Source organism: Castor canadensis, chromosome 7 (genome assembly GCF_047511655.1).
Source record: "Castor canadensis chromosome 7, mCasCan1.hap1v2, whole genome shotgun sequence".
In the NCBI taxonomy this organism is placed as follows: Eukaryota; Metazoa; Chordata; class Mammalia; order Rodentia; family Castoridae; genus Castor; species Castor canadensis.
In genome coordinates this window covers 99,976,594-99,993,592 of record NC_133392.1, presented here as the reverse complement: position 1 = coordinate 99,993,592, position 16,999 = coordinate 99,976,594, and the positions used below count along the sequence as shown (strand labels likewise).

At 37.5% G+C, this 16,999-nt stretch overlaps 1 protein-coding gene across 2 annotated transcripts in view; it reads right to left on the bottom strand.

Annotated features, from left to right (window-relative positions):
* The window catches only part of Slc44a5 (solute carrier family 44 member 5), a 384,704-nt gene that overhangs the window by 120,975 nt on the left and 246,730 nt on the right, over nucleotides 1–16,999 (bottom strand). For both annotated transcript variants that reach the window (XM_074079745.1, XM_074079744.1), the window contains exon 2: nucleotides 9,209–9,257. In XM_074079745.1, coding sequence (XP_073935846.1) covers nucleotides 9,209–9,254 — 46 coding nt within the window. In that variant the 5' untranslated portion in view covers nucleotides 9,255–9,257. The remainder of the gene's footprint in view (nucleotides 1–9,208; nucleotides 9,258–16,999) is intronic.

Here is a 16,999-nt window from a genome sequence, read left to right as displayed (position 1 = left end):
ACTATGATCATCCTACTTACACCACCTGCATAACTTAAATTAAGACACATGTTACCATACCCAGTTTTTTTATTGTTGTTGTTGAAATATGGTCTCACTAACTTTTTGCTTGGGCTGGCCTTGAACTGTGATCCTCCAGATCTCTACCTCCCAAATTCAAAGTATTTTCAAATTATTTTTTAATTCAATTAATTCCATGAAGTGTCCACAAGGGGCATAACACAGTGTGTATTGTGAATCTAAGCAGGCTGTGTCATGGCAGGTTAAATATTTACAGGTCCTGGTACAAAAGCTGTAGCTTATTCTGTTCATCTCATTCTTTTCTTGTCAAGATAAAATCAATAAAATATTATGAACATTTGTTTGATCTGTGATCCAGATCTGGAAAAATAAAGTTCAAATTTCTACAGTGACACCCTGTGATGAAAGCCACATATTATCATCTTAGGATATGGAGATAAAGTATATTTGATTTTTCGTTTGTTTTTACATAGCAAAACTCTCCTGAAAGAGGATGCAAATGAATAGAACCCTGACATTTTGGGAGCAAGGGAACAAGGATAAATATTTTTCAAAAGAAGAAACACAAATAGCCAATAGATATAAAAGAAAACATTCCCATTGTGAATCATTGGGAAATGCAAATTAAAACTGCAATGAGATTCCGTCTCACACCTGGCAGATGTCTATTCTCAAAAAGACAAAAGATGAGTGCTGGGAGGTAGTGAAGAAAAGGGAACCATGTCCACTGCTAGTGGAAATGTAAACTGGTACAGACATACAGAAAACTATATGGAGATCCCTCAAAAATTAAAAATAGAATTACCATGTGATACTGAAATTCCACTTTGAAAATTTACCCAAAAGATTTGAAATCGATTTTTGTAAGAGATGTCTATACTCCCATATTCATTGCAGCACTATTCACAACAACCAAGAGATGGAATCGACCACAGAGTCCATCAACAGATGAATTAATAAAGAAAATATTAGATACACACACACACACACACACACACAGTGAAATAGCATTCAACCTTGACAAAGAAGGAAATTCTGCTATTTTTTGCAACATGGGTGGAATCAGAGAACATTATACTAAGTAAAATAAGCCAGGCACAAAAAGACAAATACCACGTGTTCTCATTTATATGTAGAATCTCAAACAATCTCATACAAGAAGAGAGTGTTATGGTGCTTATTCAGGCTGGTGTAGAGAAAATGGAAAGGGCACACAATCTCAAGAAGAATGTGGTTTTTTAGATCTATTTCAGACTGTGATATATACAGTTAATAAAAGAGTACTGTACATTTCAAAATTGCTAAGAGTACATTCTAAATATTCTTACAACAAAATGTTAAGTATTTGTGATGATGGATATGTTAATTAGCTTTATTTAATTATTCTGTATTATAGTCATCAATCATAACATCACTTAATACCATAAATAAATGAGCTTACCATTGTTGGTTCATAATAATAATAAATCCTGACATGACATTTTAAAGTATAATCATACTAAAAATAACCCCATTCTTCATATAGAATGCCATCCAAAAGTAGGTAATCTAACTAATAGTGTATCAAGTGAAAAAAAAAAGCTAGTCCTCATCATTAGTTATGCACTTATGTACTGAATGCAGACCCATGTCCTCCGGGAGAAATTCTCAACCCAATGACAAGACAACAATGAGACATGTGTGCTGAAGGCTAAGGAACACATTGATGTGCTGTGTGGTCAATGAACTAAAGTGGAGGTAAGGCTCACTGGGGATGGGGACAGAGGATTGAGAGCTGCCAGGGCCAATGAGTCAAGAAAGCTAGTACTTTATGTGAGGTAGCAATATAGAAAATAACTTTACTTTCTGAGAGCTAACCTATGAAATCAACATGTAATTAAAACAGGGATGATCATAATTACCTCGATAAGACTGTAAGCTTCCAAGTTTAGCAATCCTTGATTATAAACTTATTGAATTTGTTCATGTAGGTAAGGAGAAGTACAATGGTCAAACAGCTCTGCCCATCCAAGCACTCTCCAGGTCAGGTCATCAAGTCAAATTATGTGAGGCTCTCATGGGAGGATCCTGCTCTGTTGGTCACAGGCTAGAAGAGCACGATGTCATTAGACATTCCACCCATGTATCTCCCTTTGTTCTGACTATGCATGCATCAGGAAACCTGTGGAAAATTAGGTTTCTCATGTAGTTTGCCTAAAGGGAGCAGTGTGCTACTCAGGCCAACATGAACATCAGATCTGCTCAGCAATTAAATTTCTCAATTTAAATGATTGCACTGGCATTCTGATTTTATACATCAGTCTCTTGTGAGCTTTACTTTTGTCAATCATCATCCCTGAGCTGAAATAATTATAGGGCACTGACAAAATTAATTTTCAGACCCTGCAGAAATGTACATGACTGGCTTGGCTCAAGAGCAAGTTCATTTAAGAGAGACAGAAGAGTTTAGACAGATATGTTCTGACAAAATTATATAGGGCTTTGAATATCATACTAAGGCATTTGAAATTAGTTCCTGGGCTTTGGGGATGCATTGGTGAAATCTGAACAAGGAAAGTGACATGAGAGAACTACTGCTCACAAATCCACTACATGCAGCTCTACTTAGTGGGGCTCATGGTGTAACTGAGGAGACGGCCAAGGAGACAATGAGTTGTGATACAGAATTGTAAATGCACAGATTATTCTGGGAGTACCAAAGAAGGCTACCCACAGTTCTCTCTAGGGATGAGCAAAGAATATTGCTCAGAAGAGAGAGCTTCTATATGTTTTAGTGGATATTGATGATCGTTCAAAATTTCTCTTTATTTAGATATTTTATTTGGTTAAAAGAAAGAGCTCCAGGAGTATACTTATATTTCTAACTTTCAATAGACAGCTCTATCTGAATGTGCCACAGGTGTTCTAAACTCAAAAACTCAATATTTCCACACCTGAACTCATAAGTTTCTCTGCCCCTTGCACCCATTCCAGCTCCTTCTCATGTGTTCCTTGCCTTGGTGAACGTAACTGCAGTCCACCTAGCAATTAGGCACAGTTATGGAAGATTCTCTCTTAACCACAACACAAATCAGTCCTACAGCTGACAGAGTTTGCCTTCTTATTACTTCTTAGCCCTCTTCTGTCCTAAGGTCACTGCCTTAGTCAGTTGAATCACTGAAATAGTCTTCCAAATGGTGCATTGCCATTTCCAGTCTATCCTCAAATTTGAGCCAGGATGATAGTTCACTTAGTTGGTTCAAATGATAGAGTGCCTGACTAGAAAGTCCAAGACACTGAGTTCAACCCCAAATTTGGTCTGTTTGACCAAATTAATATATTATTATTTTATTAATAATAACTATTATTAATTCAACTTAGATGTCTTAGGTGTCAAATAGTTTGACTACAGAATACAGAAATATTAGGTCAACTGAAAGTTCATAGGTAGAGATACAGGCCTGAGAATGAATAACTACAGAAAATATTTAGTTACAACAAGACAAGAGGGAAAGAATGAGGACCAGGTCCTATGGCACTTCTACATTTGGAGAATAAACAGTGGTTGAGGAGTCAGGAAAGGAGAGGCCAATGCGATGAAAGAAGCTCAAGTGAGTGTAAGTAATGTCAAAGGAAAAGAGAGTTCCCAAAAGAAGGGAGAAGAGTATGAAAAAAAGGCACTGCCCACTGCACTTGGCAAGACACAGGTCACTGTGATGTGTTTGAGGAAAGAGGTGGGACTAACTCTACAGAAGAGAATGTGAGAGGAGAAAGGAACTGCACATTTCTTTCATGAGACTTAGCAAATACAATTTTCCTTGGGTCTCAGGGTCTTCATTTTTGAACACTTCCATATCAAATAAAATTTGTTAAATAAATTTGTTTTGTTTTTCTCTTGCTACCTTGCTTTGTTATAGGAATGCTAACTTTGACCCTTGTTATGGGTAAGGAATAACAATATTTCTTATGTCACAATAGCAACTAGAGACACCTAACACACATCTACTCAATATAACCCTCATGATTAAAAGCAATCAGATGCTGGGTGCCAATGGTTCACATCTTTAATCCTAGCTACTTGGGGAAAATCACAGTTCAAAGCCAGCCCAGAGAAATTGTTCATGAGACCCCATCTCCAAATTAACCACAGCAAAATGGACTGGAAGCACAGCTCAAGTGGTAGAGTGCCTGCTTTGAAGTGTAAAGCCCTGACTTCAAACCCCAATCCTACCAAAAAAAAACTTCAGATGTTCACTATTGTTAAAGTTCACATTCCTTATCCTAAGGCAATCTCTGGTTTTTGATTCCTAAATACTTCTTATCTCCCAATATACCCTTCTTTCCTATACTCTGAGTACTTGCAAAACTGTGATATGGATTATGGTGTCACTTCACACACATCTGGCTCACTCTGGGCTACTCTTCTCCCCTTCCTACATGAAGTAAAAAACTCTTACAGGTCTTTCACTTCCTCTTAGAGTTACCCATCTGAGGACACCACCTCCCTGCTACATGATTACTCCCTCCTAAGGGCCCCCATTGCAACTGCACCTCTATATGGTACCTACCTCACTACATTTCAGTCTTCACTGCAACACTTTTCCTCTCTAAACACAAATATATACAACTGGACAAGGACTAGCTTGGAAGCTTTGGGTCTTATCTAGTAAGCTTGGGTCTCTGGTGCCTCCCAAGGTACAAAAGAGTATTGTCTAGATACTTGGTAAACAAAATTCTTCAGTGCCTCTAGAATAAAATATCACACATATTGATGTAATACTAACCGTTGGCTGGGAATGTAGCTCAAGTGATAGAGCACTTGCCTAGCAACCACAAGGCCATGAGTTCCAATGCCAGTACCACCAAACCCTTGGTGATTCTTACCTCTCCAGCATCATTCTTTCCACCTCAGCTCAATGCTCCTGCCTTTTACCACTCACACATGGGCACACTGGGTGCTCTGCTTACAGCAAACCTTTTCCAAGATGAGAGTTCTCAGGCCTCTGTGCTTTGATGCATGCTTTTGGCTCCTCTTGGGGAATGTCTTCAAGTTCCAGGTCAAGGGTGAGCTCTGTTCTAAGAGCAGACTCCCCTCTCTCTACTCCTACCAGCACTATGGCAGTCTGCACTGTTTCCAGAGCCCCTGCCAATAACTCCTTTAGTTGCACTTACCACATTACTCTTTGTTATATCCATCCTACCAGACTGCATGTGCCCCTGAGCAGAAGTGTATCCTCATCCATTTTTATATTCCTGTTATCTAGTATGGTGCCTGGCACATAAGCACACAGTTAAGAATACTTTTCCTTAAATCCCTTGATTGAACAGGTGCTTATAAAGTTTTGAGATTGATTATCTTCCTCCTCAGGAATAATCTGTGGGTAGTGACATTTTAAAGTACAAAACCTAAAAAACAAATAATTTCTCATATGGGAATAAAAGGGTCTGCCTAGGAATACTAAATTTTCCTGTGGAAAAGAGTCACACTGACAAATAATTGATCACATTAGGCCACTTGCTCCATTCTGAATGAGGACTATAAATGTCAGGTTCGAAGCTCATCTTCAATTTGCAGTTATACTCTGAAGAATTAGCCATTCAGGACAATCATGTATTTTTATTTCCCTTCATTTCCTTCTGCATTTTGAGACTTTAGAAAAAGTTTTTGAAGTAAGTATTATGGATATATGCTTTTATTTCAAACTATTTTCCAAATTGAAATGGTTTATAACCTCTTCTCAGACATTTTATAACATGGTGCCATTTTTTCCCCCTAAACTTTGTGTGCTTTTCTTTCTATAACTTACCTCAAATTTTTCTATAGTAATGAATCCCACCTTTAGAATCTAAGTCCCCTTTACAGAGACAAGCAGCATACTAATGATTTCAACAAGAACTGCATAAATTTGGAGAAATAGCACTGTGTTACTCCAATAATTTGGGAAGCCTACTTGCTAACAGCACTTGGAATTCCCAAGAACATGTGGTGAGGACCAACACAGTGCTTTGCGTGCTTGTCATTTGGGCCTAAAGCTGAACTCTCTTTTCTGTACCTTGGCATTAACAGTCAAATCACAGAGTCATGGAATCTCAGGATTGGAGACGACAGAGTGATCAAAATGGTCCATCTCCGTTGCATGAATGAAACTCCATTTACAGCATCCCCAAATAATGGCTCTTCTCTCTCTCCTCCAGCCTTATCATGATAGTGAACTTACCACCTTTCCAATGCTTCAGGGAAAAATAAATTTCAGAAAGTTGTTCTGTAGTCTGTAACAGTTATTTTCAGTATTGTGAGTCCTACTAATCTGACTAGTACAACTTATGTGTTCTTCATCTATTTTGTGCATAAAGGGAAAAAAGTCACCTGGGTAACATGCAGGGCTTTCATTTCTATTTACCTGTCTACCTACATGTTGCCTCTTTCCAAGAAGGATTTTAAATGAAATGACTTAAAACATCTGGGTACAATACAATTACTAAAATAGAATAGAAATCCAATGTCCTGACAAAAATTCTTGACTCAAAGGCTAAAACAGTTGCTGGCATTGAAATTAAGGGTAGCACTAGGCTTTCTACAAGTCAGAATAAAAAATAATACAATGGATCACATAGTTTCCCTTATCTGACAGTAAGTATATTAATTCTCCACTAAAGGAAAAAAATTCTTAGTTTCAAATTACAAGAAGACTTTCTCATTTATTATTTTATAGAAGAGATTTTGTTTTCTCTGTGCATTCATTTCCACCCTCTAATATACTGCCAGGAATAGTGCTCTGAACACCTATTTCACTTTTACAACATTAATGAAATACTTAGCCATCCCCCACTTTTTGGATTCTGTTGAATATAGCAGGAGATGTGGAGATCTGCTTTTTCAAAAAGGGCTGGGAAAATGTCAAACCATCAACATTACCTTTTCTGTCAATATTATGCCAATAGCTCCCACCCAATTTTTAGTAGACAAGAACAAACGAGACATTAGTGACTAGGCACAAAATGCTATCCTTGTGAATTCAGGGAGGTGAACAGAACATGGTAGACATTGTGGTGTAAGAGTCTGCCTGAATACCTTATGAGACTGGGTCTCTCAGAGAGACAGCGAGCAAGGTGATATAAGTACAAGGTGTTATTATAACTGGCTCTTCTGTGAGAGAATTGGGGGCTTCTCACTCTTTGTTTTTGTTTTGTTTTATTGAACCCAGGGCTTCCTACATACTAAATGTTCTACCATGAGCTATATCCCCAGTCCTTCTCATTTGTTTTTAAATGCCCCAATTATTTTCTCAGTCAGGGTAGTATAGAGCCCTGCTGCCTGAAAAGTTACAAATTGATCCTGTGTCTCCAGTAGTCATGTCCCTGTGGTTTTACAATACTTTTCTCTGTTCTTGTATTGAAGGATAGGGGTGGGAAGGTATGCCCACCATTTCACCTTTCAGGGCCTTTGTGGGGCCTGGACATCCCAAAAGCCCCCAAGTATAAAACAAACAACTTTCCTCACAGTGATTATCACAGTGGTTTAGACTTTACCTGTACCACCTAGTTCCATCATTAAATTCCTAGTCATTTGTAGCTTAACAATGGGAATTTTTCTAGAAATGTCACTGGGATATTTTGGCATTGTATGAATATCATAGAGTGTGCTTACATAAACCTACCACACATGGTATACCGACTACACATTTAGGCTATGTGATTGATCTATCTATCTATCTATTTATCTGTGGTCTAACCTATTGCTCCTTGGCTACAAACCTGTATAGTGTCTGTAACAATGGCAAGTATTTGTTCATCTAAATATATCTAAACATGTTTGTTATATTAGCATCATCACAGACAACTGCACAATGCATTGTACAAGGACATTATGACAGCTATGATGTCACTAGGTGATAGGAATTTTTCAGCTACATAATTTTATGGACTGCTGTCATATATGTGGTCCACCATTGACTGACTGTCACTATGTGGCATATGACAATAACTGAAGATAAGGAGATCTTACCTTACTTCCTACATAGGTCCATCAGTTCTAGCTCTGCTATCTATTCTATAGCTAGGCACACTGGCTAGTCTGTATTTCCTCTGTCCAAATGTGGCAGCTCACTTACTATAATTATAATTATTGTGGAATTTTAATCATTTCTAGAGGTCCCTTGAGACTGCATTCAATCCTCAGAATTAGTTATTATAAAATAATTGCAATTACACTAAAAGTAGCCACCACGTTGAAATTGCTTGTACTCTGGTCAACAAAATGTATTCATGGTGTTGCTATGGAGAGAAACACAGAGATTTCATATTCATTCTAAAGAAGGTATCTTTGTTCTATGTACCTTTTGAATGAGTAATCCAAAACAAACAACTTGGATTTTAAAGAATTAGAATAAAGCAAATATACGTGTTTAAAGCTTGGATATTACAGAACATAACAGTAATGGCTCATGTTCGTACTGATGACTGCAAGTGCAAATGAGCCTGCTGATCATTATTTCACATCACACTTTATTATGACACACAACTGCCAAAAATCAAAGTCAAAGCTAAGCAAAAAACAGCCATCAACAGCATAATCTTCTCTTCATATTTAGCTTTTCTACCCACAACTCTCTTTATGATTAACAGGAAGCCTAAGAATAGAGGATAAAATAAAAAATAAGAAGACTATGAATTATTGGCTAATTTTAAAAAACCCATGCAACCTTGGGGAAGTGGGTGAGCACCAGCTGAAATGAGTATATTTTCTGAGAACCTTTTAAAGTATCTCAAAATGTACATAATACATTGGAAAATAATGGTCTCTAAGAAAGCATTCTACTTCTGCAAACTGAGTGCCACAAATACCTGGCATGGAAGAAGTTGACACAGGGACTCTGCATTTGCAATGCACAGAATAACTACTTGAATGTGTTTGCTTCTCCACAAAGTAGCATAAATGATTTTTATGCTTTTTCTTTTGAGAAATACAAATTGTCAGTCTAATAACTTAAGGCAGTTCATTTGTTCAGTAAGAGAAGATATTCATGATTCATGGAAAGATTTATTCTTGATACTTTCCCTGTGTAAGGAAGGTGGTATTCAGACAGAAATAAGTCATTTCCTTCTGATAGTAGACACAATTCTTCACTAACTAGAAAAATAGTATCCCCAAAATCAGCTTTCTGTGTTTGTTAAAAACAAATACATTCATTAAAAAAGAGTTGTGTACCTGTTGGTAGTAGGCCCCTGGAAATCCGGGTCAAACGTCCTTGCATCACCTGCATTTAAAACAGAGACCTTTTAAGCATATAAACCAGTGAGATGGCAAACAAATAAAAATAAAATATTAATAAAGATCTACATCTTAGCTAGTCCACTGGTCAGTGCAATGTCAAATTCCTTGTTTGGTTCAGGGAAATAGCATGTGTGCCTCTGTTACAGTTGCCAGTCCCTTTTCCTCTCTCCAGCTAGAAACAAGACTGGGAAGAGTAGTTAAGGACTATATTCCATGCACTTTGTGAACATATCTTCTCACAGTACAGAGTACCAATATTGGAGAGTACATCCATGAGAGCAAACTTGAAGCCCTTCCAATTTGTTAACTCACTCTACATCTGCCATCGCCAAGAGTTGCTCAGGACTTGGGAGGTGCACTTTCTAATGAAAGATGCTTACTTCTCCGAGCTCCTCCCAATAATCAGTAGATTAGGCTTTCCTTCAAGAAGTTCAAATACCAGTCCCTGTTGGTCTCTACCATACTGGCTATAAGGAATATAAAATACTACTGTTTTATATAAATGTTTTTATTAATCATACATTATTGCATCATGATTGTGATATATCACCCTCTTTTGTTAAAGATAAGATAGGATAGCTTTTTTTCTTCCCATATATACTATGTAACAAGTAGCAGTAACCAGTTCTGTAAAATCATTCCTGGTCAAAGGAATGCAATCCCCAACCCCTAGCTCTACCCCTGCAAACATTTTCACCTCTTCCTGTAGGAATTCATCCCTGTAAGAAAGCCTGGTCCTGAATTAAGGACAGAATTTTAAAAGGGGTTGGGGTAAAAAGACATCTGTGTGTCAGCAACCTGTCCATACTAAGGGGGAAATTAAGCTAGGAAAGTCAAAGGCCTCTTCGGTGTAACCACACCAACAACTGTAAAGAAAATATAGATTTGCAATGGAAATCTAAGAGCCAATCAGCCAGTGAATATTCATGAAGTATCTATGATATAATGACAGCTCTAAGAAGACACAGAAGGTATATAAAGCATGGTCTCCATCTCAGAGACCTTACACTTAGAGAACATGATAAATATATTGATTCATACAACAAACATTGCTTGAGCATATACACCAGGCCATGTATAGCAACACTTAAAAAAAGAATATGCCATGGAAAACTATTAACAAAATACTAATTTGTATAATGCTATGGTTTGAATGCTTGTGTTCCTCTAAAATTCATGTTGACAATCCCCAGTGTGACAGTACTAACAAGTGGGGCCTATTGGAAGTGATTAAGCCATGAGGGTTTCACCCTCATGAACTGAAGCAATGCCCTCATAAAGCAGGATTCAGAGAGCTGTCTAGTCTTTGGAAAGCCATGTTAGGACAGTGTATTCTTCCATTTTGACACCTTCTGCCATGTGAAGAAGACACAGAAAGAAAGCACCATCCTGGAAACAAAGAAATCCCCTTTCAGATAACAAATCTGCCAGTGACTTGATCTTTTGTCTCCTGAGCCTCTAAAACTTTATTTGTTCTGTTGTCTATAAGATACTTAGTCTAAGATTTTTTTTTATAACAGAAGGAATAGACCAAGATTTGGTAACAACTTCAAGTGTGTTACAAGAACTCAGAGAAAGTAAGTTTCATCGAGGACTAGAGTAGTCAAGAGAGCTCCATTCAAGAAGTGACATTTTTGTGAAAGACTGAAATGAAACAAAGGGGAAAGGAGAAACATTCTGGATGGGTGCAACTAGAATTCCTTTATATTTTTATAACTATCACCTGTTATATGCTTTGCATTAAAGGAGGCACTGCAGGGGCTCTGAAGATTAATGAATCACTTCTGTTTTCAACAAGCCAATAAGGTGATAAACAAGCAAACTACACAAATAACTATATTAAAAGGCAGAATATGATATCAGAGGAATGCAAAACTGTATTATGAGAGTTGTAGGGAAGGAAAGGCCATATTCAGTGGAGAAGATCAGTCAGGAAAGGCGCATAGAGCCTTAATGTTTTTAGATGGACATGTAAAATTTATACCTATAGCAATGAAAAACATCACAGAGGTGGGAATGAATAGCATGTTGTGGAGGTGGGGAAAAGATCAACCCTACTGGAGTTGAGGATAAGAGGATACTGGATAAGAGGATGACAAAATAAAGCTGAATATATAGTGTGGACCAGATTTCATAGTCTCAGGATGGAATTTATTTCATATATCATAGGCCATAGGGAACCGCAGAAGGATTTGGAACAAAGTCATGACACAGAAGAAGCAGTGTTTAGAAAGGGCAGTCTAGCAGCAGTATGCAAGTTGTATTATAATGAGCAAATTCAAGGAGACTAACTAGGAACTTCTGCAATAAGAGAGTTGTGAAGTAATGGAGTCACTGCCCATGTCATGCTACCTGCTAGCAGGTAACTCTAGACGGGTCATCTGACTTTTGAAGTCTTAATTTCCTACAAAATTGTTACAAGGATTAAGGTAATTGACTCTAAAAGTACTTAGAAGAATTTCTAGTACTTAGTACCAGAATACTTGTTACTATTCTGGTAATTACATAAAAAAAATAAATGGAACTTGATGGATAGCAAGATAGGATGTAAAAGAGAGAAGTTGAAGATCACCCCCAATAAAGTGGCTTTCTTAATCATTCCTGGTCTCCTTTTCAAGTTTAAGTGAGGTTGATGCATTGGTGAGTGAAAGAATTTATAAAGTGGTTATAAGAAAGAGAACTGAACTTGGTTTTGGTTCTTTTGAGTTTTGTTTTTTTTTTTTAAAGAAAGAAAGAAAAGAAAAAACTGGAGCCTTAGGAAAGAATCTTGAGATAATTGGAAGTCATAAAATTTATATCATGCAAAGAGATGAATTCTACAAGGGAGGACCTCAGGAGCTGTCTGGTATAAAGTGATGTTATTGTGACAATAGTAATAACACTATTTTACATGTTTTTAGTATCAAATACTAAGTACTAAACTAAATGCTTTATATGTACTATTTTGCTTACTTTGTCAAAATAATCTGATTATATGGGTTGGAAATTATTATTAGCTCCACTTTACAGTTGTAAATAAAATGAGGTACAGAGAGGCCAGTAACTATGTTCACAGTTACAACTGTAACGATGTTACAGTTGATAAATGGTTCACCAGGGGTTCAAACAATGTCCAGTCTACTGCAAGCAGACTGATCGCATGGTCATATCGTGCAATGCCAATTGCAGGGGAAAGTGTAAAATTCTTTCTGTTTGAAAAAGTCCCTCAATACCTCAATACCAATTTTGTTGGCAATTGTCAGCTTCTCTTATTCAGACTACTTGTCTGACTCTGTCTTACCGCAAAGATAACTTAAGGTGTTTCTAGGTCTTCCTTTATTCTGGTACTGACCTTTTGTGCTCCTAATCCACAGGTATGAGTTGTAAACAGCCAAGTTCCACCTTAATCCTGTTCCCTGGCCTTGGATAATTGATCATCATCTGTCACTTATGCTGTTGGACTTGGCTCTTCCATTCTGATATTGAACACCAATGTTTATATTATTCCTCATTTAGATCTCAGTTCTAAACTCTGCTTAGTGGCTAAAGTATTCCAAAAACTTTTTGGGTATAAACTTTCCTCACATCTCAAATGCTCTGAGATGAGCATTTTAGTTCTGGGGTAATACTGTCAATATGTATTTTTAATGTTCCACAAAATGATTCCAATGCACAGGCAGTTTGGTGGAGCATTATGCTACTTGCTTTTATTCTAAATTGCATATCTTTTGTCCAAGTTCATACACAATTCTTAATCCTAGATCTCACAAAAGACCAAACCTAGTGAAGTAAATTAAAAGAAAGACCATCATGTTATACATGAGCTTTGGAAAATACTACAATTAGGGATAAAAAGACAAAAATAAAAGAATAATAGAAAAGTAACATTCAAGAAAGCCAAAGAATTTTAAGAAAGAGGGATGATCATAAAAATGACTATCAAGCAAACACTGTTTGCACCAAGGTCTGCTCTAAATGCTTGACACTCAGGTCTGCCATTCTGCATAGCTCCAGGTAGAATGAAATGCGACATGTACTCTCTGAGCTGTACCATGCAATAGCCCTTCTATATTTATTATGTAATTTAATGCTCCCAGTAATTCTATGAAGTATGGCATCATTGGCAATCCATTTTACAGAAGGGAAAGTTGAGGCAAAGGGTAAGCTAGCATTCTGTAGTCCACTTAGCTAAAAAGAGGTGAAAATGGGATTGGAAGGTAGACCATCTGACTCCAAAGCCTGTGATGAACCACTTAGCAGTAAGTCACTCACTGATGATCTTGAAGTAATTTCACAAATGAGTGGGGGAGAAGAAAGATTGAAAGTGGCTAACAACTTATATTGATCCTGCAATCATTTGCTTTTTACATTAAAGACAAAACTAGTTTAAAGGTATTCAGGCTAGCTTCCAATGTTTCTATGATGGGTACTGCACCAGGTGAAAAAGCAGATTGCAATGCAAATGAAATGCCATGGTCAAATCTTCTTGAAAAGCTGATACTTTCTGATTGGAAATTCTGGCTGCCTTATATTTTGGTGAAAATACACTAAAACCACAGTCAAATGATAAGACTTAGCTGACTGCATATAATGATGACAGCTAGAAAGTGATGACTTCACCCTGCCTCATGTGCTAGCAGAATTTGTATTGTCATGCAAATTTTTTTATTTCCTGCAAATCAATACTGGGCAGTGCTTTCACAGGGGCAGTCATGTGCTGTAATTGCATCTCTGGAACAGACTGAGAGGCCAGCTAAAGAGCCACAGTGCTTGGCCATTATATGGCTTAGCTTGAGTACAATTCATATTGCTCACATAAAGAAAATGAAAAAACTAAAATTAGGCAATATTTCATGAATTTCTTAATTTTATTTGACTTTTTCATCACCAAATTATTATGACAATAGAAATCACTGAAAAACATTTATTACAGACAGCTACACATTTGTTATTGTAGTTAACAGTTTGCATTGCTCTCATGCAATGCAATTTCCTTACTAGAAATAATTCATAAAGATTAAGGAAAATAGTCCAGGTGATTAATTCAATTCTTGGTTGCAGATTTCACATGACTCAATTGAATGTAAGATAAAACTGCCAGAGATGCTTAGAAAAACTCTTTTCTTTAAAAGCAATAGGCTTCTCAGGGGGAATGACAATATAATTACTACTGATGAGCATAAGAATTAATAATGCAAAACATTTAAATTTACTCCTTCAGGAATACTTTCCTTTGGAAAAACTAATATGATTCAGACAGTAAAAGGATAACTCAGGTAAGATGAATGAGTGTTCTAGAGATTAAAAGATATCAACTGTGAGCAAGCAAGTCAGATAACCTTCCAGCAAGAATGAAAAAGTAGAGTAGTATGAAATTAAGACTTGCTTTAATAGTCAATAACAGCCAGTAGAGAAGTAGGAGTTTACTTGTTTTACTTTATTTTTTCAAATATGTTTATTGTGCTTTGTCTGTAAAAGAGGGCCTATCATTTCACTCAAGGAAAGGGTTTACTTTTCCTCCAAGTCTCAACAAAGGAGAAGGAACCACAGTGGGCTGTTTCTTATAGGATTGCGTTCCTCCTCTCAGCTCAACACAAATGGCCTTTTATGAATTGGTTTATCTCACAAGCCTGCTTTTTACTACCCCCCCCCACTTTAAACTTGATCTTCTAGCCATTGTGTACTGCCAATGGTTCCCCTCCAAAATCAAGTGTTTTCCATACCATGTTCCCTCAAATATGACTTTTCTCTCCTTATTCCTTTGGAAATGATTTAAGAAAGTCTATACTTTGAAAGGCAGGGTATGATGACAGATTAAAAGCAGTCACCATTTTGACTCTGTGAATCATAAGACTCAGATAACATAGTAGAGACTATAATCTGAAGAGAGGAAGAACATCAGGAATCAAAAAGAGATGGAAAGACAACAGAAAAGCATGGAGAAACCAAAGCAACAGAGAAAAGCAGAAAACAGTTCCAAGTCCATCCCTTGCTTTTTGGGAGGGGGGGAGAGGAAGCCAAAGATTTATTTACAAGGCAAGCCAGATGGCTCTAGTGACAGACTGGCAATTCTAGCTGCAAGATAATCCCATGCCTCCAGCAGGATTTAAGTCCAGTACAGGTACCACACTGACTGCTTTGGTATAGAAGGCTAGTCTCAGTGAAAAAAGACATTCTATCACTCCCTTTATTTTGGAGGGCTATAACAATTCATCATCTCAATAGAAAACTTATTGTTGAAGACTGAAATAATCTGGGGACTTGGAAACAAGGCATAATCATGGTTTAAGGAGCCTTGGTATACCTTGCCAGTATCTGGATGGATGACAGCCATGAGAGATGGTCATAGAGAGGGAGAAGGTCTGACATGTTCTGCTGAGAAGTTTAAGCAGTGAGGAGCTTTGGCAGTGAAGGACATGGTAGTCTGAGGCCCTGCCTTCCCTGGTTAGCAGCAGGTCCCACTACATGAGGGTTGCAGTGGAAACAAGGCACTGAATCTGTAGCTGGCCTCCAAGATCTAACTCCTATCTGTGAGTGTTCTCTGCTAGCTGAGTCAGAGCCCTGACTCTAGATCACTCCAGAATCACATAATGCCCACAGTCACTTCTCCCCAATAGGGAAATGAACAGCCGAGCAGAGTTTGAAAGTACTAAGACCCACTCCCAGGAACTGCACCCTGGCACATATTTGCTGCAGAACTGAGACCCCCCCACACTTCAGACACTGAATCACAAGACCTTGAGGCAAACTGCTGAATGGGTTCTATAAGTATTGAGACTAGCAGTCAGAGTGACTAGGCCTATTGGTTCTTCCCCAGTCAGTGCAGAAGTCAGTGCTCTGTTTTCTACTCCCTGCTATCTGACACAATTGGGGTCACCTGAGGCTTTGATGCTTGTTAGTCTTGGGGACACAAACTGAGAGGGGGGGAATGATGGAGCAAGTGATACCTTCCTTGCCCGCAGGCTATAAATGTCCATGTAGCTAGTACCATCTCCCAGTAAACAAAGAAGGAAAGCTTCTATAGTTAAAGCAGCCCAGAAGCAGAACCAACACCTCTACAAGAGATTTCACTTAGTTTACCCTAACCTAAACAGTGCTGGAGAGAAGACCCAGCATGTAGTGAATGTTGGGAGTATAAATATTACTGAGCCATACCCCCAGTTTAATGGTGAGAAATAGCACTTCTACTCTGCTACTACTCTGTCCTGCCTAAATATCGGGACTATTTCCACCGAAAGACTATAGTAGATTAGAGCTTCCAATGATCTAGTTAGCCTCAGATGCACAAATTCCAATGCAAAAATATGAAAGAATAAGGCAACATGATTCTTCCAAAACTCAACAACTCCACAGTAACAAACACCAATGATAGTGAAGTGCATGATATCTCAAAGAATTCAAAAAGTGATTGCAAGAATAATCAAGGAAATTAAAGAAGACATGAAAAGAAGAATTCATTAGATCAGACAATATAGGACATGAAAGAAAAATTCAATAAAGATACAGAAAATCTGAAAAAAAATCAAATTGAAATTCTGGAAATGAAAAGCTCAGTAAGTCAAACAAAAATCTCAGCTGAAAAATCTCCAGTAGATTGGACCAAATTGAAGACAGAATATCAGGGCTTGGAGACAAGGCAGATATATGAGAACATGCAAATGAAGATAGAGGAAAAAAAATCCTAAAGACATATGAACATGGTCTGGAGTTATAGTTCAAGTAGTAGAGTACCTGCCTAGCAATTGC